This window comes from Chiroxiphia lanceolata, chromosome 2, assembly GCF_009829145.1.
Source record: "Chiroxiphia lanceolata isolate bChiLan1 chromosome 2, bChiLan1.pri, whole genome shotgun sequence".
Taxonomy (NCBI): Eukaryota; Metazoa; Chordata; class Aves; order Passeriformes; family Pipridae; genus Chiroxiphia; species Chiroxiphia lanceolata.
In genome coordinates this window covers 78,737,491-78,764,736 of record NC_045638.1, presented here as the reverse complement: position 1 = coordinate 78,764,736, position 27,246 = coordinate 78,737,491, and the positions used below count along the sequence as shown (strand labels likewise).

The 27,246-nt window shown below is 39.8% G+C and overlaps 1 protein-coding gene across 2 annotated transcripts; it reads right to left on the bottom strand.

Annotated features, from left to right (window-relative positions):
• Positions 1-3,258: 3,258 nt before the first annotated feature.
• Positions 3,259-18,819, bottom strand: TMEM123 (transmembrane protein 123). 2 transcript variants are annotated; one of them, XR_004355357.1, is made up of 7 exons: positions 18,703-18,811; positions 14,858-14,917; positions 12,762-12,827; positions 9,531-9,558; positions 7,786-7,977; positions 6,198-6,339; positions 3,259-5,108 (listed from the first exon to the last, which is right to left on the bottom strand). XR_004355357.1 is itself a non-coding variant. In XM_032679785.1 (6 exons), exons 1-6 carry the CDS (start codon positions 18,761-18,763, stop codon positions 5,084-5,086), a joined length of 546 nt encoding a protein of 181 aa, XP_032535676.1. In that variant the 5' UTR covers positions 18,764-18,819; the 3' UTR covers positions 3,259-5,083. The 2 variants fall into 2 exon arrangements, 1 of the variants encoding a protein (XP_032535676.1); XM_032679785.1 differs by lacking the exon at positions 9,531-9,558 and having other exon boundaries at positions 18,703-18,819.
• Between the last annotated feature and the right edge of the window lie 8,427 nt (positions 18,820-27,246).

Sequence of the window (27,246 nt, the reverse complement as noted above, 5' to 3'; positions counted from 1 at the left end):
GAGCAATTTCTTTGCTGGAATGAAGCTTATATCTGCAACGGATCTGGAGCAGTTGCAGTTTCTGAAACTAGTTTACAATACTGCAAGATACAGAGGTTTCCCAAGTAGCAGCTGTATGTTTTGTGAAGCAAGTGCCATGAAGCTTTATTGTAATTATTTAGCAGTTTCCTGAATTTTTGTGTTCTTTTTTTGACTGAATGCTTATCTTTCTCTTCTGTTTGCTTTTAAGCATTGACCAGGAAGCCCAATGCTCTTCAAACTGAAGACAGCATGCATTTCTAGTACTGCCACCAGTCATAACAAAGCTCTGCTCTTACACGCAGAAATGAATTGCCATATAGGAAATACCTAGGAACTCCATTAACATGATAAAAAAGAAAAATCTTTATATTACTGCTTTTTCTGACTGAGAGTGTTAGTGGTTCTCTAGTAGCTCCATAGTGCCATGCTCTCAGAACTTGGTTCTTTGCTATATTCCTCACAAGACATCAGAAATGAAGCACATGAAAATTATAAATAGTGTGTTCATCTGCCTTTACTTCTCCGTTGTGGCAGTTGTACTCTATGAGGCTGGGGTGTGCAGTGTCACGTTTTATGTTGCAGGTGGACTGAAGCTGCAAATTCAGTTTTCTGAACACCCACCTTGGTTCCCAGTTACCCACTGCAGTTCAGGCAGGAGATGTATTCTGGACATAAAAAGGTATTCTCTGTTCTGTTGAACTACTTCACAGGTAATTGTTGTCACTCTTGCTCTGGAGGTCACCATTGCATTAAATCACCAGTCCTTTGGTTCTGTTCTTAGTTGAAAATGTGATCCCAACAGTTACTGATGCTCCAGCCCACCCTTCTCACTGATGGCTGCTGGCATGGGACCTTTGAAGCCTAAGAGTCTGGGGTATTACACACATCCTGTGCAAGGAGGAGCAGCACTCCAAACATTTTCTGAAAATAACATAGCAGGATCTGTGAGGAGAATTATTTTCTTCTCTTTTGAGAGACCAAAATATGCTGGAACATAGCAGGAAATTGTTTGCACAATAAGCAGTGCCCTAGCAGTGTCCTTCAGATTTAGTTTTGGCTTGGTGAATTTTTTTTAAGAAAAAGCTGGAGAACTTGCCAAAACTTTCTAAGCCCACATGTTACAGTGTGTGAACTTAGAACAAAGATCTTCCTTTTGGATCAGTTTAGCTTGACTTACTGATGCTGTATTGTTTTGGCAAACAGAGAAGTGAAGTACTTGGTACTAACAGAGTCTAGGACAGGAGGCAAGGCTGTGATTTGCCCAAGGGAAGATAGTTTTAATTCTAAGGGAAGAATATAGTCCTTAGAAGAGTCATATATGCAACAATCAGAGTAAGAAAAACTCACTTGTACACACACACTTTGCTTTTCTTTATGAACCCTGTCAAGGAAAATGAGTTACGGACTTTTTCTTCTAACACTTTAGAAGCACCCACCACCTCAGGGCCGGGCAGGTACAACACCTTGGTTTCCCAGCTACGTTAAACTTGATCTGGAGAAGGTCAGTCAAACAACAGACACACTCAAAATTTTGAGTATAAGAGTGAGAATGTATTTCCTCTTGGTATTCTAAAAGAACACTTAAGAGCTCCCAGAACTTGGAGTCCCTTTTATTCTTTCAATTTTCAGAGTTCCTGAATTGGATGTTTTGACGTATAAGGATAACCTGACACTGAAAGATAAAATTAATCATTGTGCCAGTCTTAAGTAAATCAAACACTAAATTTTAAAGTAAGCTAAAGCTTAGATGCTGCAGTATCAACAGGAGGAATTGCAAGTCCCTGGGTCTAGGCAGTTTGTGAGGACTGTAAAATGCAACTTCCTAAATTAATTTTAACAACTTTCCTGGTTTTTAAGACTGCTGTCTCAGTCCTACATGAACTGGGTCTCCCTCAGTGTTTTCTAGAGAACGTGTTTACATTCTGTACAGGTCCATGCTCATTCCATCTGCTTCCATATCACAGCTAAATTTTTAACCTCTTGAGTTATCCTGGCCATTTCCAGTTTCTGATGCTGTTCCACTTTGCTTTTGGCAATACTGTAATTTTTTTGCTTATATCTTTTCAATAAAGCATGTTAAGAATGCTGTGTAAGTCTTCAGGGCAAAAACAGAGTGGCATGAATATGTAAGAGCTTTAACAGTTGCTAAACAAAAAGGAAAGTTATGAAAGATTTACAAATTTTCAAGTTACTGAATATTATCACAGTAATGTGATCTTGCTTAAATAGGTTTTTTTTTTAAGTAAACCCCAAAGAAAGCACCATTTCTGGACTACTTTGAAGCTTTTGAGACAGGGCCCCATCACTACAACTAAGCTGGACATGCTATGATTTGGTACTGGATTATAGGCTAAAGGAGAGTTGCATGAAAAGGGAAGACCTGTGGGAGGAAGGCAGAATGCTGCAGCCCCGAGATGTGACTGTAAGGCTGATCTTGATGTGTTTGAAGGGCCAAAGTAACATTCATGATAGCTGACCTAAGGTGGCTATGTTCTGTAGCCATTGGATGACTTCCCCAGCCTGTAATATTAAATTAAATACATTTTAACTTGAAGCACAAACCCATGAATTTTCAGGATAAAAAAATGAGGGTAAGGGTTGTGCAAAAGAGCTGTAATAATGAATTGAATGCTGGTGATGGGCTTAAAATGTGATACTCCAAATGCAGTTCTGTGATGTGTCACTAGAGGGGTTCCTAAGCAAGACAGAACTATGAACTGCATTGCTCAGCCATCGGTACTAATGAGAAAACAGACACACAGTCCTGGAGAGGGGATGGACTAGAAACAAGTAAATCATCTTTACAGTATCAATAAATTGACTTAATGAAAGGCTGAGTGACTGTAGCATTAAGTATACCTAGACAAGGTAAGGAACAATTTATGCTAAAAATTTGTTGCATAAAATGAATATGAACTTATGATTGAATTTAGAATAATTAAATCACCAGAGAACTAAGGGAGAAAGAGACTTCAACGGGGAAGGGATTTTGTCCAGTATCCAAACACCTGAAAGGAGGTCAAGTTTTATATTTGCACTGACACCTATGAAATCTTGAGCACATACTTCTGCTTTACTGTAGTAATAGGATTACAAAAGACATTAGAAATGACTGAGTTGGGCAAAAATGCACTAGGTCTGGTATTCTACTGTATAAAAGTATATACAGTGAACACTTCTTATTCAATGGTTATGACTGTGGAAAGGATTGAGGGAATTATGAAAATTCAACTGAAATTGATGTAGTAATTGCAAAGATTTAATTTTATTTATTCGTCTGTATAACAGAGGTGAGACAATCCCAGTAATTGAGTTGCACTTAATTGTCTTAATTTCTACAAAGTAAGGAATTACAGTTCTGTGAAAGAATTTTTTCTCTAACTCTTCAAGTCAAATCCAGTAATTTTCCACCAAACACCACAATTAATAAAAACTACAAAAGTTACTTCAAATCACTCTTTCTCTCCCCCTGTACCTCAGTCTTGGTAAAAAAATGAAACAGCCCTGTACCCCCTTTTTCAGGGGTGTAGCTGGTGCTAGTGACATGACTCATAGCCATGGTTTTTCACATGGAGTAGTAAAAAAGGAAAAAATATCCATATGGTCACTTTAACATTGCATATAAGAATAAACTACTGCTTAACAAAAAAATTAACCTATTCCAGAGCTGTACTCATATTTCCCCTGATGCATTGTTCCCCAGCCCCATGACAGACTTAGATGCAGTTCCCATTGTGATCTTCCTCACCTGTCACCACCACCCCTCTGTGCCCTGCATGAGGGACTGGTGCCAGCAACCAGGACGGTCAAACCCCACCACACCAACCCTTTCACCAGGAAGGGGTCTACAAGTGGAGTCTGAGCAAGACTGAACAATTACTCAGTGACATAAGGAAATGCAAGCCTGTGTTTCCTGGTCCTTGTTCTAGTTTTCCTTACACCAGTGTAAATCAGGAGCCCACCTACTGAAGTCGGCGGATTTACCTCAGTGTGACTGCAGAAGTGATGTGGGAGCAGCACCAGCCATCCTGCACAGGACCCCCAGTGCATTTGGACCTTAATCTAAAGGTCTTCTGAGAGATGGCCCATTATCTTCAGTTGGACTTTTGACCAGATCTCTGTACACATGTGCCAGCAGTACCAAGTTCTGAACGCAGTTGTAAAAATGCAGTTTTTAGTTTTCTAAAATGCTATATTATAGTTTTCTCCTTCTGTATGTAAGTTTCAGTGATTATCAAATGCTACTAAAACACTGCATACAGTTTTGTAATAATAAAGATCAAGAGCCAAATGATTGCTACGTTCAACTTAAAAGCCAATTTTGAGAAACAATTTTTGGTTTTTTTTTAATTTATGATGGCACAATTACTTTTCTGCATTCTTATTTTATCTTCAATTGCACAAGCTTCATTAGGACATGCTAGAAAAAAGCAGTTTTTAGAGAAAACGGTCATGGATGGATATCTCCAGTCTGTCCATGCTTCCTGCAGCTTGTCTCATTGTACAGCCTATTAAGGAAAGTATCTGCAAGGCACTGGCGAGCTAATGACTGACACTTAAAGTACTCATCACACCTTCTATACAGTTACCTAAACACACCCCTTTATACTCTATTAAAAATTAACTGAGTTGTTCAAAATCCAAAATTTCTAAACTAAAGTTCACATCAAACTTCAAAATAAATACAATTTAATACAAAATTTTAGAAAAAAACCCACCTGAACTTACTTAGAATTGCAATGATGTAATCACCTGTGCTAGTAATTAGATATTTCAGAGACCTGTGTGTGTACCTTAAAATGACTCAGTATGTGATTTTGTTAAATCTGGCTACAAATACTGGAATAAGAAAATACTGTCTCTACAAAGTGCTGAGTTCCTCTTACTCTTACGAAAGCCAATGTAAAAAATCAGGATGTTTAAAAAAACTTCTCAACATTTTGAAGGGTAACACCCACAGGTTTAGAGACTGTGATCATCTTTATGAAAGAAACTCTTTCAGAAGCAAGTTACAACAGCTGTGACAGGGTGGGTTTCCAACACTGTCTTCCCTGAAGTCTCTTTAAATGATGGCATCATGTTCATCACTGGAATAGAAACACGGTAATTAATGTTTTGCACAACAAGCAACAGTCAACATGAGAAAGAGCCACCTAGCTGCTGCTGAGAAGGTTATTTTGTGAGCAGAGGCCACCTTGCTAAGAAGGGCAAAGGGCACACTGATCTGGGAGTTACAGTCCTTTCTGAGCCAAGCCTGAAGTCAACTGAACGATTTAATTTTGTCAAGACTCCTCCAGCTTCAGTGGCCTTATTAACATCTTGCCTTTCACATTTCATTCATGTATTTCTACATCAGCTGTTGCTCAGGCATGTTTATCCTATCTGTCTTACCTATACCCAGTAGCCACAGTTAACCAAAGCCACTGTACAAGCTCAGCAGCAGGTTCTCCATGTTTTAAAGACACTGTTGATCTGAAGTCTACAATATCCATTAACAAACACCACTGCAGGTAAACGTGCAGCAATGACTGATTTAATTCCATGACCGGTAAGCAGGAGTCAAGATGGAGAAAAAACAAAAGGCCTGAACACCAGTATCCCAACAATCTAATGACATCATCTCACTTAAAACAAGTTTCCTGACTGAGACAGATGATACTGAATAGGAAAAGAAAAGCAACCTTGTTCTTGACTAAATGTGGGCAAGTATGGAAGCCTGGAAGAAATCTGAGTAGAGCTGAGTATAAATAGCAAGTGAGATGGTGCATTTTTTAATGAACTTCACTACAAAAAAAGTAACAGCAAGAGGGAGGAAAACATTAAAGAATGGTGTCTTCTTGACACTAGAAGAAAGTGTCAAGAAGAACCAGAAATCTTGCAAATTACAGAAAGAGTTTCAATGAAATGTTAACTATTCATGAAATAGCTAAAAGACAAAGATCCTTAAAAAAAAATTATATAATACATCAGAGAAAAAAACCCCACAGAAGAGCAGCATAATACTAATGAGGAACAGCTGAAATGGTGAAAGACAAATCATCACAGTTAAATCTCTTAATGATATTAATATAATGTACATTAACCAAATGTATCAGAGTTCATTCTCCCCATTCTGTTTGTCCTATTCCCCTGAAGAAAGTAATAAATGGACAAGGGACAATTCCTTGTGAACTTACATGGTTCTGTACTGAATGCCTCTTCTAGAGTGATAGGTTTTGCATCCGATGTAGAGAATAACTAGGACTCCAAGAGTCAGCACAATGCCACCAACAAAACTGCCCACATCGAACCTGGATGAAGCCTCAGATTTTGATGTGGCTGAAAAAAAGAAAACAAAAGGTACCTTTTAGAGAGCTTGCAAAATTGTGTTTTGAGGGATTTCTTTACATCCTGCCCTTCCCACTGACATATCATCTAAAGACCCAATTAGACAAATTTAACAAAGATCACCTGAAAAGATACCAGCCAAGCACGCTGAAACCTAGGGCCCTGGTTTAAAGTACCACATTCTGGTGACGTGGGAGCAGCTGATCCAACTGCTTGCTGTCTCTGAAAGACTGACTACCGCTTTTCCTCTCCATGTCCCTCTTTGCCCTGCCTTTTCTTCCCCCTGGTTTCCCCTCCTACACAAGGAGCTCCTGCCCTTCTTAGGGCATGCTAGTGTTTTTCATACCCTCCATGAGCAAATTTAACTCACTAAACTGGCCTGAAATTAACACAAGCATAAAAGGAAGTTGCTTTTATGCAGATGAGCATACTGAGACAGCCTGCAAGGGGTCCAACAGCCACCAAGTCAGTCAGTATAGTGACACAGTGGGAGTGAAACACTTCTGGTGGCAATGAGCTGTTGGATTGTTTTACCTTGTCTCATGGAATTGGGAATTGTACTCTCGCTGTCCTAAGCGAGATCAACTCTGCAGCCTAACACAAGTATTGACACAGACAACATAATCACATAGAAGCGATAGCTGTTTCACTGTTAAAACTGGTTACATCTGCTACAAACTCCCACTGAAAGACAGTCTGTGCCCGTTTCTATTTGTACTTGCTACAGAGACTGTTACATGGTCAACTAAAAGTTCTGCTGGTGACAGCTTCACCTACCCAATGATGCTCCACTGATACGTGTGCAACCCTAACGTGTTTAGAAGGGTAAGCAGGAAGTGATGTGAGCAAGCAGCTAACTGCAATATACTGAATTCTGTGCTCACTGGTTTTGTATTAAAGGGTAGTATTAAACTGTATTGGACAACTTTACATAAAGTGTGACTCACACATAGTCATGCTCCGTCCTCTGTTAGGGATAAAATTCATTACATTGCTAATGGAACTACTGGTCTTTACCAAGCCAGTAGACATATTCTGAGATACAGGTCAGCTGTGAGAAAGTAAGTATTAGAGATGAGTTCAAGTTCAAACTGCAGAAAGGAAAGCTGAACAAATACAGAAGTTGCATTCCAAATCCAGACTTTCTCCTTAACATTGCTAATCTCTGTGCTGGTGGCTGCTGGTTCAGACCACTTGCCTGGGTTTTTTCCCTAAACATGTCAGGCCTCTCAGGTTAAGTGAATCTTTCTTTAAGCAGAGTGCTCAGAGCAACATTACTGTAGCCAACTTAGTAATGAAACCCCACTTTAGTCTTGTTTTTTCTACATGCAAATACCTTCTTTCTTCTTTTTGTTACACTACTGTAAAACTAACCATTCTACAACCTATATGAATGTGTGTACAAACCTTTATGAGCTTCCTGAACTGTGAACTCACCTGTTACAGAAGTGGAAGAAATCTTGGAAGTGGTCACCACTGTAATATAGAGTTGTGATGATGTGACTGATGAAGCTGTGGTGGATCTTATTGTCTGGCTGGTTTTGGTGGGCTGAGTCGTCAAGCTGACAGACATATTGGTGACAGTGGGCTGAGTGGTACTGGTCAGATGAGTAGTACTGGTGGACACACCTGGGAAATTTTTATTTGTGATACCACATAGAAAAATACATAAAAATAATAAACTGCATACTCATGGAGTAAGACAGCATTTATTGTGCCCAAATAGAACGACAGAGTAACAATGAAAATGCCACTGCATGAGTATCCAGGTTTGCATACAGACTTTCCTTTGGAAAGACCTGACTTCTGATTTCTGGCCTCAAGGTCATGAATGATTTAAAGGGAAGGCTGTAAAGAAAACCTGGATAACTTTTAGAAGGGTAATTTTTTTTTTTGATAACACTATCCAATTCCATAGAATGATGCCTAATTTACAGTATTTTAAAATGCAGCGAACTTCTGGTCAAGAGTAACTTTCAATTGGAAGCACCCATTTTTTCAGACAACAAAGCTTTTCTAATAAGAACAGATTTTGCATCAAAATTCCCCCTCTCTAATTTTAGTAATGATTTCATTTTCAATTTGCTTTTGAATGAAACACTAGCATTCTAAGGCTCCATATATATTAAAAATTACCACACAGAATTCTGTATTTATGTGAAACTTAAGGTTCATGTTTTCCACACACGATAAAAGTTCAACTAAAGTCAATTTGCTGGCTTATATAATTCATTTAGTAGTGATCTGTCTTGTCAAGGTTAAAACAAAGATTGGAAAGGTGTTTCATAAGTTTAATGGACACTTAATGTCTTTAACTTTGCTTCCCCTTCCCTCCTCAGAAAGCATTAATGAACTGTTCAGAATAAAAATACCATGATGCGAAATTCACAAATAATAGGGATTGATATTTATAGCAAAATCCTTAGAACCTTAGTGGAAGGCAGCCAGAAAGAATGATTTTAAAGCAATTTGTTATTTTTCTAAGAAGGAAGTAACAAGAAACATGAGCCTGTTATGCAACTAACATTTCTCTAAGCAGACAGTATGAGGCAAATAGCTTTTACGTATGAAAGGATTCTAGATAGAAAAAGCTCCCTTTGTAGCTGTCTACTTCTGCATTATTTCTATAACCTCACACAAGCTGAGTTCATTTTAAACGCCACAAAAGCTTTTTATTATGGACATTCAAATGTTTAATTATATTCAGGTTTTCTTACAACTGTGTAAAACTAAAATAACTGAAAAAATAGATAGTTTCATCTCAATTCCAAAGTAAACTTGATATTCAATTTTTGGTTTTTTTTTATATACAGTATCTAAAATGCTTCTATAGAATAATATTCTTGTAAGTGTGGTGCAAAACATGAGGAACTACATACAGAACTCTGTCTTTGCTAAGATTTAAATATCACAGCTTCCAGTACTGATATGAACATTAAAAACTTTTAAGAAAAACAGCAGTACAACAGTGTAAGCATTTAGAAAGGAACTGGCCTACACAACACTTCTAAGACATTCAGCATTAAAGCTACTGAAACAGCCTAATACAGTCTCAATAGTAAATGTTATTTGTTTTCCTGTCCTTTGTTGTTGTAACTGCATTGTGCCATAACCCTAGGATACACTTTGAAATGAGCATTCATTGAGCTGGAACAGCTGGAGTACTATAGTCACGTACTTACCTTGTTACAATTAGGAAATTCAGTTCCTCTACGAAGCATGTGTAAAATACATCAGATAAAATTCAGGGCACATTTTAATAGTGACAGGTAAACCCCCCAAAGGCACAATGATCTATAAATATCAAATTGTTCCTCATTGTAGGAAATAAGCAATGAAATGTCTATATGGAAACCACCTACGTTATATGACATGAAACCACACCCGGTAACTGCATGCCTAATATAAACAATATCAAAAGAAAGACAAATCTGAATGCAAGTGTCAAGCAGCCAGTTTTCTGTGGGGTTTTTTTCAGCCATGATTTCTGAGTGTCAAAGCAGCTTCTCTTTCTGAACAATGGCTAATTGTTCCATGCATAACATTATGAAACAATGTTACACAAAGATGGTAATTATTCCACGGGTATCAAATTACCCTACAGAAAACCTGAGTCATGACAAAAAATATCCAAACATCTATGAGGAATTTCAGCACATTTGCACATTACTTCTCCCCACCTTTCTTTCCTACTAGCAATCCTTTTTTTCTTATTTTATCAAGATTACAGCCCTCAATGATATAACATTAACAGTAAAGTCTGTTTAATGTCCAGACCTATCTTTCCTGATGTATTTAGCATCAGTCATTTCAAAACATCAGTGGGAGTCTATTTAAGGCAGCTGGAGAATTTGGAAAGCTGACATAAATCAGGCATCAATCTGTTCTTCTCTGTCTTTGAAAAATCTTACCCATACTATTTTACAAACAGAGTTAAGATGAAAGAATACAGCAACATCTGTCCTTTTATCTTTTATTTCCCTAATTACTCTTCCCCCAAAAGACCAGCTGGGCTTCATTGAACATCACACTAAACAAACCCTGACTGCCTGAGTTAATTTTTTTTGTTTAAAAAGCATGCATGCCAGTAATATAGTTCAGGTTTGTTTTGTTTTTAAAAGAGGCAAGTATTTTACTTAGTATGCTACCTGTGTTTGAACAGTAAATAGCTATACTATATCCATCAATCAAAATATATATATATATCTATATATATATATATCTCTATATATAGCATATAGGTAAGAATTCTTAGCAGCATGCACTACTACTCCCTTAATGTTCTAGCTGAAGAATGAACACAAAACTCAGATTGCATAAGCACTGTGTTAACATACAAAATTGTTATGCTCTTCCTAAAATAAACTCTCCTTTGCATGGAAAATGATTAAGCTTCTGTTTCCACCATAAAGAGCTCCCTCCCCACCCCTGCCCCCCAAAAAAGAATAATGGTAGAGCCTTTAAGCAAGAAGAGGTTGAAACAGATAATCAAAATGGATGAACATTGTACTAAAATCTATGAAGTTTCTGACGACAAAATAAAAAAGACAGAGAAGGATGGGAGTCATAAACCTTGTGAAGCAAGGCATAGCTAAGCTCTCTCTTAGCCTTATACTGTGCCTAACAGTAAAGGGCTCAGGACTGTTTTCTTTTATTATCCAGACCTAGGAAAGCTCAGACCTCTAAAAGAAACCTGCAAGGGCTGGAGCAGAGAGCAGGAGGAATGGAGCAGAAGGTTGGTGAAACACTGTGGCGAACTGTGGCTTTGCACTTTTAGGAGAAGGCTGTTAAGGCAACAAGTAGATTACAAAATTCTCAAAACTTTCCAAATTAGACATGCTTAAACTGGGACTCTGCAGGCAATGGAATGAGACACTGCACCACTTGCTTGCTATCTAAAGAAAGGTCCCTGCAAAGTTGTTCTGTTTTTTTTTTTTTTTCTCTCCTAGTGAGTATTTTATATGTAAATAGAAGCAACTTCTGCGTGTGGTAGCTCAGAGCTTATCTAGAGATTACAGGGACAGAAAGTAAGAGTTGTACTGGAAACATAATGACATAGCTGGGACTTTATGCTTAGCATAAAACTCCACAAGTACACAAAGTATCTTCTGGTAGACCCAGTATTTCTGCTCTGCTTTCACGTGGTTCTTAGCACAAAGGGGATCCAGTTTCTAGAACTAGCTTCTCTCAGATGCAACCTTTTATCTGTGCATCGCAGCCCGAAGAACTGCAAGACATTAACTCTTATCCAGTCCTTACTAATGTAGTGAAATTTGCCTGTGCAAGTTCTTCCACAACATGAATTTTTTAATTTCCTTTTTTAATAATCTCATACTGACATAGCCGACAGTTGGAACACCGCAAATGCAAGTGGATGAACTGTTTGTTTGTTCTACAAAGATGTGTTAATATGTTATTTATGTTGGAGCATCACAAAGGCAATATTGTTGCCTTGGGAAATAATTCTTACCTAAAGTTTTTTTGCCAGGTTGTGAAAGAAACAAGGTAGTGCTAGAACAATGCAAAAGCACCCATGACAGATTGTTCCATGTCTGTCACTTGTGTCTTGCTTAAACGGTGCTATTTTGTGCTATGAGCTCTAAAGGGACTACTTTCTATGGTATTAACTCCCATGAGACTGTAGTGAGGTGGGGGTCAGTCTCTTCCATGATGTCTCAAATGAAAGGACGAGAGCAAATGGTCTTGTGTCAGGGGAGGTTCAGATTAGGTATTAGAAAAAAGGTTTTCACTGAAAGAGTGGTTAGACATTGGAATATATTGACCATGGAGGTGATGGAGTCACCTCTCTGGAAATGTTCACGAGGCATCTGGATGTGGCACCTGGGTATGTGGTTTAGGGGTGATTATGGTGGTGCTGGGTTGATAGTTGCTCTAGACCATTTTGAACGTCTCTTCCAACCTTGATGATCCTTATGATCATCATGGTGAATCTTACATAAAAGGAAATAAAGGCTTACTCTTGAAACTCAAGCTCTCAGGATTTCATTATACCCTAAATCTGTTTACTGTGAAATAATATTAAACAGATACGCACTGTTTGCACAACATCCTATTCACCTTCCACGAAAATGGAAGAAGTTTGCTAAGAGAAAAAGAATGAACAGTTAAAAGACCAACTTCTTGCAATTCTTCCTTGAGTTTTTATTTTGAATCCTGTGTTACAATGGCATTGCAAATGTAATTACTGATGAAGCATGCTACCTAAATTTGAAAAAACAGTATAGGTTCTTTTCAGAGTTGTTTTATATGTTGCTTCCCAGCCCTAAAATGATAATGCCTCTCTCTCAAATATCCACTTTTGATGTCCTGTTCTTTAGAATTCGGTATAATCTGGGCTAGGTTTGGAGCTAATTTCTAGGTTCATAGTCATGGACAGATGAACAGATACATACCTCCTGCAGATGTTGCTGCAGATTGTGTGGATGACACAGAAGTGACATTGGAAGAACTGCTATTGTCTTCAAGGAAAAAGAAAGAAAAAGAAGAAAATCAATATTATTCATTTCAATTTAACACACTATAATTAAAGTACCCACAACACAATACTCTCCTCAGGGTACCTGTGTTTGCAGACTACAATAGGAAATACGGTAGAGATTATTCCATCCCAAAGCAGATAGTTTTTATCCCTCTGCAAAATACTTCCAGATCTCAGAGCAGCAAGAACATAGTTACACTCTATGCACAACAGTGCCTGAATGGTCTGCATCTGAATTCTTTATATCTCCTGTTTGCTCTCTTCCACTTCTATGTCATGTTCTATTCCATTTTCTGTAAACAGCCATACTATCACTGACTTTCTTGACCTACTTAAGCACCGTGAGGTTTTTCTGTAGTTTTTATTCCTCTACTTCAGTTCCATTTCCTGTCCTTTAATCTTTTCTTCCATTTTGCTGTATCTCTGTTGCAAACTGGGTTGATGCTGGGAATATACTGTAGTCAACTAGGGACAAATCAATACTCTGTGAAACATCTTTCTGTAGACTTACGCTCTCTCTACAAAAAACAGTCCTAAGAAGGTACCTGTTTTCAAAGACATAAAATACAAACCATGTTTCAATCATAGTGGTTTTGTTCTTCTCTCCTTTTTTTCAAATCTACTTTTCCAGTTCTCTTTTTCTTGCCCCTCCTTCCTCCTCATGTTACTTCTAGGTTTCTCAGGCACCCTCCCATTCTCACTTCTGTCCTCTTTGCTGCATCCCTCTTCTGTATTTCTTACAGGTTAACAGTCTTCCTCCTGGCTAAGATCTACTGGGCTGTTCCTGGGAGTGTCACTGTCCATACTTTTCTCCCTTCATTCTGCACTGCTGTGTATGCCCATTCTGTGAATATTCTTTTCTCTGAAGTAACTGATCTTTTACAGCACCGTCCCACAGCGCTATGTGCCTTGCAGCAGCACTGTTGGTTTTCAGCATGGCTGAAAAGCAAAGCACATGACCTCAGAGATTGAGAGCAACACAGCTACTGCAAACAAGAGGCAGACATATACCTATTTCCCTTGAATGGATCTGCTGATCTTACCACTGGAAAAGTCTAGTCTAAAACAGTTTTGTCAACACTTTTTGCAATTGCATACATGATATGAGCAAGCTCAGGTTTAAGAACAAATGCACCAAATTTACACCTTCACACCATGTACCAAAAAATGGGATTGTGGGAGGGAATTACTTTGCCTTTTCTTTGGTATAATCACAGCCAACTAGCCCCCCCTGCTCATGCAACACTTATACTGACATACCTGGGATATTAACTTGCAGATTTAATTGCCTTTGAGAAACAGTCTAGGATTGTACAATTACGAACACATTCTTTCTTGGATATGTTGATTTTTATACCAGCATAAGCCATGGAGATGCCTGGGTTTAAACCTTTTCTACACTGGGCCAATACTGCAACCAGAACATATCTTTGCATTTCCTCCAGGTTCTGAGTGTTTCCTTCTGCAACCCTGGGACAACTCTGGATGTGGACTGCATGTTCATACAGGTGAAAAGAAGCTACGTATACCGCCTGGAATCTGGGTGTGAGTCAGTAGTGTAATTAACACCAGCTAGAGTGAGTCAATGAGCAGAGCACTAGTATGCACCCCACTTTTGGCCAACAGCAAATAAAATGAGCGTAGTAGTACAGGGCAAAAATTACTCAAATGAAAAAGTGTCTTGCCTTTATCTGAATTCTAGCCTAGCAGACTTCTTGGTTCTCCTTTTAACTGTAAATGGGTGTTGCCAGGTGTTTCTAGTTCCATACACAAAATTTTCCCATTTTATTTCTCCTCTCTCTGTTGCTCTGGGGTAACTAAGTACATGACAACTGCATTGTGTTCTACTGTTCCTCTTAAATAACTTTAGTTGTCCCAGAATAGATGTGACAATCAGAGTACCTCCCCCCCTGCCCTACAGCTGTTCACAATTCAATAAAGGACAAATTACTACAGGATAGTTTAAGGTATACAATAATACAATAGCAACAGAAATGTCAAGAGCATTACCTGGCAACCTCTGGCCTGAAATCGTAGTAAAAGGTGCAGTGCTGTTCATGTCTTCATTTCCTACATAAAAACCCACAAGAATAAAAAGATAGTTTTAGGCAAGTTATTACTAAGGAAAAAAAAAGTACATCATCTGTCACTTGGCTTTGGGGCATATAAATGACTAAATTATCATGGACAGGAATTATGTATAATGATGATATAAAAGCACAACAGCCTGCTCTTAGTGCATTAAAAGTGACAATTTTTATATTACCCAACCATCAAATGAACTGGTACTCCTCCCATCCTCTATTTTATATTCTGCATCATCCCTATCCCAGGTTCTTGTCTTCCTTGAGACAAAATGAGGCCAAGAGGCAGAAAATCAGGCACCTTCCCTCAGTAATAATATCTGACCTGCACCACCTAGAGCAGAAGGAAAAGAACTTCTCACTTAAATCTTCTCCTGTGAGGTCTACAAGGCCTGTGCAGGCAGACGGGGGCTTGCTCTGGCCCTAAATGGACATGATAAGATAAATAGTTCCTAAGAAGTTGCACTGCTCAGTTTGAGACTAAAGGCATGTTAATGCATCCACTGGGCATTTGGCAGGTGGGAAATGGGACTGAGATGGATCACACTTTCAAAGAACTATCATCATACCCTAGAGACTAACTGAGGCCTGACTACTTTATCCTCAAACCTGGTCTACAAACAGGTGGTAAAATTTATAGATAAACCACACAGAATAAACAGTCTGGCATTCACAAGCATACATGAGGATTGTTTGTGGATTCTGCCTTTGCCAAGCATAGTTTAGTTGTGATCACTTAATATTGTGGTAAAGACAAGCAAATAACCTGAACCAAGTCTGACAGAAATAGGGCATTTTCTTAGTGGTTACAAAACCTTAGTGAAGATCTCAAAATGGTAAAGTCTGCAAATACAAATGCCAAAACCATGCAGTATCAAGATGGAGGGCAGCACTGCAAGATATTTTAGACTGTTTAATTAGGGAGCTCTGGGAAAACACACAAACAAACAAAGAAGGATAGGACATAGTTAAACTAAGCTTTCCCAGAGAGGTCCCAATCCTGCAAGACATGGTCAATATCAGAGTGAATGCCCCCCATTAAACAGTGATCTGATTGAGGAAGCTAAGCCAACACAAAACTGACATTACCCCCTTCCCAACAGCACACAATATATTCTGCTGCATCAACCAGCAGAATGGACTCCCTGTATGATTAGATGAAAGAGAGGGGCAGGAAGCAGAGGTGGAAGGGAAGACAGGACTGTATTAATCCTAGTTCCAATCAGCTTGGACTGTACACCTTGAAAGACATCAAGGACCTTATTCGGCTTAAAAGATGCAACTTTTCTTTCTCCTCAAAAAAAATCCAAACTCTTAATTTGAATTGCAAGCATTGGCTCTAGAATACAAATGCAGCTTAAACAGGGTACTGCATAAGCATATGCCACATTGGAACACATTGCAGTGAATGGGACAAGTGAGAAAAAGAAAATCTTAAAATTACACTATTCTCAAACTGGTCTCTATTTTCAGACTGTGGCTCTGGACTTAAAGCTGCACATATCACTGCGGTGACTAGCAGGAGACTTCAAACAGGAAGGCAGGAAGGACTCCTGATTGCTAAGCAAAGGGGAAAACACCATAGTTTTTATGCAGTGGTGGCTCTGACAAGTGGAGACTCTCATTCGAAACCACAGGCTGCAAAGTGCAAGTGTTGCAAAGCAAAACAGTGAAGGGTTCTGGCCCTCTCCAGGAAGCAGAAGTGCAAGGGTTAGAAACCTGCACTGACCCAAGTGTGCACATGCATGAGCGAGTACAGGAAGGAAGGGGGGAGAAAGCCAGCAGCCAGCTGCAGCATCCTGTGCACAAGAAGAAGCAAAGCTCTTTGGGACATAGCAGTAGTTACAGTATTAGGCCTACAAAACGTTGTGCTGATGCTTGTTCCCACCGTGATCCAGAAGAGAGCTGAGAGAAAGAAAGGATCTCTGTGTTCATTTTCCATGATGAAATGGAACCAAAACAAGGATATACCCAATTTAAAACGGTTTCACAGCAACACATACTGGGAAGTAACAGGGAAGGGGGATCAACATTGTTTTTGTCAGACAACTCTGCTTTCCTCTCTTTAAAGTCGGGCACAGATGCAGCTAAAATCATGATTGCGTGTGGTTGGTCGGGGTGTATCTGAAGGCAAGTGTGCTTCCTGTGGAAGCCTATATCACAGTTTGAGCTTTCAGGGCCTCTTGTGGTTTTGTTGTTCTAGTGTGTAAAAAGTCATGAGTTAGAGACAATTTGGATAAGCAAACTTTCAGAGGGGCAAAATCAGTTCAGTTCTTCCAGCTTTATAGCTGGAATTCTGCAGCATTGATTAGACAATCACAAACTTTTGCTGAAACCAACACAAATCTCAGCAGTGCTTTCTGGAAGTTTCCAAGTTAACTAGAAAAAGGTATTTCAACACGTACATTGAACTGAGCCTTCAAAGGGCACAACTTCTCTCAACGTATTCTAACTGGGCTCTAGACAACAACTTTACATATAGAGGAAGGACTACATTAGATTGACAAAAGTCAGATGAGATCATCGCTGCTCCAGGAGACAGCACTGACTGTACACTGCGTTAAACTAGCACATGCACTCAGGAAGCAGCATGATAAAAAAGAGATCAATGCAATCGTCTATCAAATGAAATGACAGTCTATTATTGTTAAATGAGGGCCAGAAGATCTTAGCAAAGCAATAAACAGGTTACCTGTAAACTTTTTCTAAAAAACACTTGCCTTTTTTTTTGGAAGGGCAATTATAAAGGTGTTTACATTCCTCATTTTAATTTTTTTTTTTTTTTGTATCAACTTTGCTACAACTTCACCAGGTTAAGCAACAGCACAGTAACACTGCTGGACTGATTGAGATTCTTCAACGGTATTCATGGCAGGTTAATTCTGGTACGTATCTTCTGGCTTCTTTACTTGGGAAAATTGTGGGACACCGTATGGGGCATTACAGTCTTCTGAAAAGGCAACCACGGCAGCTCAGACCTTTATATCTCTCGCTTTATTTCAGTGCATGTCAACGATTATCCCGACTCTGGTGTTCTGAGCTGAGCACGAGCAAACACAGGCTGTGTATTTGCTAGAACCAGCCATCACAAAGAGGCACTGCTGCTGCCAGCGCCTGACAGAAACACGACAAAGCACAGCGTCTGTCCCACCCGCACCGCCACGATGACCCCAAAGGCCCCGTTAAAAGCCCCTCGCCGTAAGTACCGCCCCAGAGAACAGCACACAGAAGGGGCCGGGAGCGTCCCCTTCCAGCCGGGCCCGGCCTGGGGCAGCGCAGCGCCCCGGGCTCCCCCGTGCCCCTCTCGCCATTCACCTGCCAGGCCCCGGGACACCGGCGGGGTGCGGAGGCATCTCCCGCGTGCCTCCCGCTCCCGGGAGTGGAGCCACGGGCGAGCTGGCCCAGGCGTGCCCGCGCATCCCGGACTCGAACCGCTCCTCGGGAGCTTCTTTTGTAACTGTTTCTCCTCCTTAACGAACATCCCGAATATTAACCCTTCCCCCCCGTTCCTGTCACAGTCTCCGGAGAAGCCGGCTGTGCGCGCGGTGCGACCTCGGTTCCCGCTCGGGAGGAGCGCCAGGGACCGCCGGCCCGCCCCGCTCCGGGGCTGCCCGCGCCAGCGGGCTCTCGGCGGGCAGCCCCCGCCCCGCTCCCAGCCGCCAGCGACGGCACCAGGCCCGGCCCGGCCGAGGTGCCGCGGCAGCCCCCGGCCAGGGCGGCTGTGAGGGGAGCCCGCCGTGCCCGGCCCGTCCCCCCGCGGCCGCTACTCACGGGAGCCGGGGGCGAGCAGGAGTAGCAGCAGCGCGCAGGACGCGCCGCCGAAGAGCCGCATGGCCGCGGAGGGGCCGCCGGAGCTCGCCGAGCGCGTCTGCCCACGGCGGCACGACGGGCCGGGCAGGGGCGGGGCTGACACGGGGCGGGGGCCGGGCCGCGACCCCCCGCCCCCGAGCGGGACGGGGAGAGGATCAGCGAGAGGTACGCAGCCCACGCTTCCGCGGGATGGCCAGCGGAGTTGCATCTTTCCCACACGCCGGGATCCCTCTCTCCCTTCCCCTCTCTCCCCATTTTCCTGCAGTCTGGGCGGCAAAGCGTTGTGTACCCGTAACAATAACCTAGTAAGCAGCGAGATGTCCGCACTTCACGGGGTGCCCAGGGAGGCGAGTGGCGCTCTGTAGGTCTGCGAGCACCCCTGGAAACGGGGTCAAGCTCCAGGAGCGCTGCCTGCCAACAGCGCTCACGGCTGCTGATGGAAGGCGGTCCGCTTTCCAAATACCATTTAGCATCTCCCATCGGAGCCCCAACAGCGTGGATTTATCTTCCCTTTTAATAAAATCCACCTGACCGACAACAGGGTGTCAATACTCTCTGTTCGCAGCTCACTGCGCACACCTTCGCAAGGTGTCACTGCTCGCAGCCCGTGTGCGTCGTGCTGCCTGTCACACAGCCTCTGGTTGTTTTAGGCTCTTAAGTCACCAGAGCCAATGCCGTAGAGCCATCCTGGAGTTTCTCCATGGACATAGAAAACTGTGAAACCGACTACAGAGGTGATAGGGAAAAGTGAAAGGGAACAACCATGCTCAGTTCTTTCAAGACTTCCACGATTACTTCTAACATAGAGTTGATGTTGGGGGAATTCCAAGGGGAATTTGTTAATATATTCTTAAGAGTAAAAGCAACTTGAAAAATATTTATCAAAGGAAAGAAAACTACGTGCTGATATGAATTGGTTTCTAGTAAGTTAGAGAAAACTATTTTTAATGTGGGTAATTAAGAATCAGCAGGAAAGTTGCAGTGGAATATTTCACACGTGTTACTACATTTATGTTTGCTGCAGTACAATAATGTTCCCACACAAAGTGACGCATTTGAGCCAGAGAGGGAAAGTGACTGGCCTGAGAGCACACAGGGGGGTGGTGAAACTATACTGAGGAACTGTGTGAGACCTAGTTCCCTTCCCTACTGACAGACATGCATTTACTCTGTAAGTCTCAGGGAATGGTGAACTAAAATGCTGAATAAATATTTTTCTTTCAATTCTAGCCTAATCAGGCCCCACCGTTTTGCATTCACTGAAAACAGGTGTTATACTTCCAGCATTTTCTTATGCCTTTGTTCCTCATAGCTTCCTGTGCAGTTCTCACGACTAAGGTACCTGAGGACCAACAGGCATCTTTTTACTGTGAATTTTCTGAGATGATCTTCCAAATCTTTTCTTTTGAAATAATTATTGTTGTAGGAATACTATTTTCAGGTGGCCTAATTCCAGTAAAGCTTAGAAATACTAGTAATCCATATATTACTAAGTATAAGGGCCTCTGTTTGGTTACAGAAGTAAAGTTTATAGTAAGAAAAAAATAAACATATTTTACTAAACTAACATATATTTAGAGGATATATTTCTCTGTATAAGATATATCCATATTTTTAAGATGTCTAAGTGTTTCAGCTCTTGCACAACTCCAGTGAACATCAGGTTTAAACCAGACTGGAAATTATTTATTTTGGAACAGCCTAATTAAAGTTGCTCAACTTGAAGGGAAAGAGTAGTTAAGCTGCATGGAACAAAGAAGAGTAATCGGGTTGTGGGAAATAGCTAAGTAACTCCCATAGAAGTGATGAGTTAGCAGGCACCGAGGCATTTTGCAACAATTGACAGGCTCATTACTGTGTAAAGACAGAGGCGTTGGAAGTTCTTGTGTTGATTGCTTTGGTGTGGTCTTGTTTCATCTGGTGTTTGTTGTGTGAGAGGTGAATTTCTGGCAATGTGTCGAGGTGTCTGGAAGTTGTTCCTATGCTAAGGAAACATTCTGGGAAAATTTAGTGGAAGTTATCATCCACTTTGGTACATGGTGTAATTAATGACTTCCTATACAGATTCCCACATAAAAATATGACTGGTGAGAGTTTTGTGGCGTTTTTTTTTCTCCTAATTTTGTGTGATATCCAGTGTCAGAGAGCAGCAAGAATGGATGCTGAGGTTAACCACAGGAGCTCACCAACCAGGGTGCAGTCCCACAGGACCGGAGCACGACGAGGTAGTGATAGTGACAGGGTCCACCAGCAGCCTTGGACAAGTCAAGGTGATGAGCCTGATCCAGGGAGTCCAGCTGGGAGGGAACAGCAGGAGATGGCTCAGAAACAATCCTGTGTCTTAGGTCTAATGTCAATCCAGTGTACACACTATGAGGCTACCATCTTTGTCAGTCTGTAGTCCCTCCAGCAAAACCAGTCTCTAAATCAGGGCAGCTGGAGACATGGCTGTGGGCAGGCACAGGTATGTTACAGCTTAGACAGGGACCAGAGCCTCAGGCAAGAGCTTAAATAGAGCTACTGGATGAATGAGTGGAGATATGTGGATGGAGGTCACAGGTGAGGTTGGTCAGGGCTTGTTATTACCAGCTAAGGCTTGCTAGAGCACTCAGAGCCCTGACAGGAACTGCCTGAAGACAGTTCTTTCAAAGGTACAATCTGACCTCTTAGAGGAATGTCCTTGATCCATAAAAGTTGTTCTTATGTTGTTGAGGTAAGTATGTAACTGCTAGGACATTCATACAAGTGTTGCCAATTGAAGTTTCACAACAGAATTGTCAAAATCCATGGATCCTGAACATAAGCATTTCAGGTCCATTTTATCCATGAGATGTTAAAATGGCTTTGTGGAGATGGTGCAGGTGAAACCAAACAGGTCCAGCATAGGGTTAACTCAGAAAGACTATCAGTAAAAACCAGAAACACCCAGCTGGAAGAAGAAAAAATTCTTTTTATTGACATGTGAAACCTGATCCTCAGGAAAGACCTACAAAGGCAAACCTGAGATCCTGAAGTACCAATCCCACTCAGTGTTCAAAACTATGGACTCAGTATTTGCTCAGTAAAAATTTTATGACCACTGTAGTTTTCCATGCGTCTCATCAACTATTAACCCATACTTGTCCCACAGAAGTTCACTTCTATAGGATGTCATCTCTCCTAGTTGTCATACTTGATTAGCTGTCTTCCTCTCCTAAGGTGTTTAAGAAATATTAATTTATGTAATAACCAGAACAGTCATTCCCAACCTGTACTTAGCTTGATGCCTGCTCTGTACAGATCCAACTTGTAAATGTCTTATTCCCAACATAACAGATGACACATTGCTTTTCAAATCATGTAATTTTTATATTCTTAGACATCAGAGTTAGAGCAACACTGCTAGCTAACAGCAAAGTATTTCTAATCAGGAAAAGACAGGAACATGCAACATGTTTTGCTGAAATACTGGCAAGCTTTAATTCATGCTTCTTGGCAGTGCAATGTTAACACTTGAGCTCTGTAGAAGGAGAGATAAGAACCCAGGTTGACCAAACTGGCAATCTTCTTTATCCAGGACATTAGCAAGTCTGCACTGGGTTTCTTCATGCCTATTTTTTAAGAATAAGGAATTGAGTTCTAAATTACATTGACACAACCAGGGTTAGCCATATTTTGTTAAGCACCAGTGCCCACATGAAGCATCAGTACATTGTGGTGTCCATTGCTAGAAGTGTCCTGATTTTCTTTTACCAATCTATTGATTTGCTTTGCATTATTGCAGTACCATCAGATCAAAAGAGCTTGAGCCCTAATTCTGGCCTTTGTAGGTCATGTATGACTGCTGCTGTTGCAAGTAGTATTTTACTGTCTTGTTTTTGTATGGGGGCTGGCTTGTGCTCACTGACTCTTTCTCATTTTTGGCTTCTTCTATTGTGTTCTGGAAGGAGGAGGATCCTAGTGCTCTCCTTGTTTCCATTACACATTCGTCCAGGCCTGTTATGAATACATTGATGTGGTAAATTTTATCAACAAAGATTCCAGAGTTAAGTACGATCCCATATAAAACTAACGTTTGAAGAGATGGTGGTTCCAGAGGCACTAATCTAACCTCATTGAAAATCCAGTGGAAAAGAAATGCCATCAAGGACATTTACTGAGTAGAAAAAACACCCCCAATTAATAATTAAACAGAAAATAGTTTGAAATAAAGACTGGAAGAAAGTACATAAAAATTATTCTTGCTTTATATTTCTGTTTATAGCATATTCTGGAAAACAAGATTTGTCCTTTTTTCTTCCAGCTGTATATTGTATCAATCGTGATGAGGATTTCTACTTTTTCACTTTTTGAGCAATCAGACACATAGGTTAAGGAAATAATAAATACAATAAGAAAACATTATAATAACTAATGACAGAGTAATATTAATTGATGATGATGATGATGTTTCATAGAAAGAAGTGAGGCAAGCAGCTTTTGCTGTTCTTGTCAAAGTCCAAGGGAGCTGGATAACGCAAATGGGTACACTGGACTGACAGGGTGGCCAGGAAAACTCTTTGCTTTGAGATGGATACTCTTGAATACGATGAAGTCTCCCTGCTACTGCTTCTGACCTCTATTTTCATTGATCCTAATGACAAAAATTCTGAACCCAGCACTTGTTAGCTCAAACTTACTAAAAGTTGTGTCTGTGTGTCATCTCACAAGTTGGCATGTCCTTCCAAGTAAAAAAGTAAAAAACTGTTTCAGAGTATGATTTGGAAACATGGCTAATATTTATCTGACAGATCTTTTTATAACAGTCCTCCTATGTTAAACCAACCTCTTTTCTCAACACTTTGACTATCATGAGGATGTCACACTTTACTTTGCAAAACATGACTTTTATATACTTCCTTTCCATGCATTGACATTTCTGGGAGAGGTGGCTTGAAAAATCAGAGCAGAGGGCAAGGAGAGCACCACAGATGTTAAATTCCCAATGCTGTGAGTCTCCTCTAGGAGACTCCTCTAGGAGTCTCCTCCCACACATTAGTTGCATTGTATTATCTGATTAGCAGTCTCTTTTATTTTTTTATTCAAATACTTTTATTATTATTTTTATTCTAATAATAATAAAAATAATCATAGAAAGATGGTGAATGAGATTCAACTAAGCAGGAATTAAAAAAGTGCTTGCCAGCTCTCATGACATAGTCTACTGCACAGACATCTGGATCATAAAAAAATTGTCTTACATGCTTTGGCAAAATTTAGGTTGTACCATGACTTTGGGAAATTACCAAGATATTTATAAGATACCAGTATTGTGTTATCATCATTGACTTAGATTTATAAGTTTCTGAGAATTGGAGGGGGTTTAAAATCTATATAATCTATATAATGAAATATTGGGGAAAAACTCTTTAGTAATCAAGTCTGGCTTTGATTTGATGCACGATATGGTAATTTATTAATTAATGGTAATTAATAAATCCAGAATAACTGCCACATGCATCTTTAGATGAATCTGTAGGGAATTCCATTGCTAATGGATGTTTTCTAGGAGACAATAGGTGAGACAATGAAATGTTTTTCTTTAACAGCGTCAGATGAAAATTCACAGAGACAGAGAACAGAACATAGAACTTGAATTCAACACCCAGGCCACAATTTCCCACTTAAAATTTCAAATCACTTGCACATTATCTACTTTGCAGTTCTGCAAACCTACCCCTTCCTAATGTTAAGACAATCAGGATTATTAAACTGAACTCTGTGTATTTTTTAACATGAAAATGGTGGAAAAAAAAGAAGTTTTAAGTCAAATTGTAATATTTTTATTTCATGTCAGCTTTGGAAAAAATCCCAAGTTATTAGAAATTTTGCCATAGTTGGATTTTTTTGTCATTTATAGAAACACCCGCCGCATACAACTGAGTTCAATGATGCAACATGATAAGAACTTGACCCTAGTCTAACAAAATTTTTCATCTTAAAATATTTGTCTCATGTTTTTAAAGTTTTGTAGGGATGATGCACATACTTAGACAATTTGTTATTAAACATGAGGATTTATAAAGCAAGAATGGATTGTTTACCATAGTGTTGTCATGACAGATACATGTTTAATCAAGCCTTCTTTCATTCACTTCTTGATCCTTTCTGTCTTAAATTGAATAACTAGCACAGAATAATGAACTTTATGTTTTAAAAGTTGCAGAAGTTGTTACAACTTCTTTGAGTTGGTTATTGTTTGTTTGTTTTGATTTTTTTGTTTTATTTTAATCCATCAGGTTTCAAAGAAGTTTTTCTGTTAGAAAAGATAGGACTGGGTTCACAATTGTGGCTATGGCAAATCTTTGATGAAAATCTGCCTTCGACTTTGCTTTACATAGATGATTCTTTCATCCAGGTCTGAAAGCAAGTCTGGAGAAATAAATAAAATCAGCAGGTCACCTAAAACTGTGAAGGTAGTGTCTATTTTTTCTGACAAGAATGCCAAAATAAATGAATATTTACTGTTGTTCAAATTTTCCATTAATGATCATTGCTAGAAAGTAAATCTTACAAATATTTGCTAAAATATTTTTAAGTAAAAAGTTCATCAATTGAGGTAAGAAGAATAATGAAAATTGGTTATTTTAGGCATAGTATCCTACTGTTCATTTTCAAAGCAGTTGCACATAATCTTCTGATGTGACATTTAGAGTTTGTTTATAGAAATTTCATGGTATACAGACAAAGATGGAGAGCCCACTGACAGACAATTAGCTGGAGTGTTTTCCTATGCAATAATTTTGGAAACACACAAGTACCCAAAATTTCTAATTTCATCTTTTTAGGATACATTCTATTTGAAAAGAATAATAAATTCTTATATAATATTGTTTGTATGTCCAGTAAATTCTTCACAGTCCTATCTGATAAGCTTGCTTTGCAGTCCTTTTGCTTCCTTTAAAACTGTTTGCAGATTGATAAAAGATGTAATTGTTTCTATTGTTAAATATCCAAGCTTTCTAGATCAACTTCAAAGAACTCTTAACCCTAGACTTTATTAATTTAGAGCCTCACATTCTGTGACGGTATATTGCAATGAATGCAGTGTTCAGCAGGCAACTTCAGCTACAGGCCTGCCCAAGTTTTATTCCTTTTAATGTTATTGAATATCCTGAAATAAGATGGGTTTTCTAGTATGTTGCATATGTGTTCTTATTTCTGTTTATTCTTATTTCTGTTTATGAAAAACAGAAGTGGAGGCAAGTGAATCAGTCCTGATGTATAAAACACAAACCAAATTCTTTCTGGAAGCAAGAAATACTGTTAGTGATTTAGCAGCTGAAAAATCTGTAAATTATGTCTGTCATGTAGTTCCATTCTTTTATTATCGATAGTCTTAATATGTTTTCATCCACTTTAACTGATACTGTTTCCAGATAGTAATTATGATTGATGTCTTTTAAGCAAAGACTAATTATATGTTTGATGCTGCTATGAAAATGCATGTAAACTAGGTCACTGCTGCAATATGCTGGAATGTAAGTCTTCATTCGTAAATGTTTTAGATTCCAGAGGATTCTGCTTTGGTTTCTGCTTAAATCTACCTTAATAGTAAGATGAAATATTTATACTGGAATTAGTTCAGTGAGGTCATAATTTTGTTTGGAAGATTGGGTCACCTTTTTGGGAAATAACGGTTTGTGAGCCGCAAACTCATTTGGAGTTTTGATACATTGCTCATTGTAAGCACCGCAATATTGGCACATATGAGCCAATACTGTAACAATGACACAAAGTAGCTGGAAAGTGCATTCTCATAAACCAGTGAGGGTGAAATATGAGACTTTGATCTTGAATGGAAAAAATGTTCTGGAGGACTCAAAAAGGCAAAAAACCAATGTCACAAGAAATTTTTTTGCATCAATAACTCTTCATACTTTGAGAAAGCTTTTTCAAATATCTGAGCTTCTCACTGTGTTTGCCTGTACCTCCATCTTCTCTTAATCTGATTTTTTCTCGTTTAAATCATTTGCTGACAAAAATTCCTGGGAATCCTCTGAGGTTAAACGACAACAGTCCTTTTTGGCACGCAATGTGGGGCTCGAAGGATTTGAGGTAATGACTTATTTCATTGGAATGTGCAAGATCGAATTTATAGCTGTTCTTGCTATTCAGCTGTTAATTGACAGGCTCCTGCACTTGCCATGGGACTTGCTTGCCTGACTGTACATTAGAGTCCAGTGCTTATTACTGGTCACTTTTTGCTTTCTCTGCTCACTGTAGTGCTGTGATGCTTGTCATCTGACTCTGCTGTGCCTGGGAACACTTTGATAACAGCAAGGAAATGTGTCTGGGCTGGCAGATGTCCAGAGAATCACTGCTGTTGTACTGGACAGGCTGGAACTCCAGTGGGATCTCGAGTCAAAGGGACTGTGACCTGTGGATGAATCCACTTAAAAGCAGGACATCCCAAAATACTTGTAGCCCTGGCTAAGTCCTCACCAGAACAGGACACAAAGTGTCTATGGCCATGGGTATGAAAGG

What these genes read in the sequence shown, in the direction of transcription:
- TMEM123 (XM_032679785.1), bottom strand. Translation starts at nt 18,763, where the DNA reads ATGCGGCTCTTCGGCGGCGCGTCCTGCGCGCTGCTGCTACTCCTGCTC. An exon ending in TGCAGCAACATCTGCAGGAG is followed by an intron (nt 7,978 to 12,761) that starts GTATGTATCTGT and finishes AAAATTTCCCAG; the next exon opens with GTGTGTCCACCAGTACTACT. An exon ending in GGCATTCAGTACAGAACCAT is followed by an intron (nt 5,109 to 6,197) that starts GTAAGTTCACAA and finishes TTTCTATTCCAG; the next exon opens with TGATGAACATGATGCCATCA.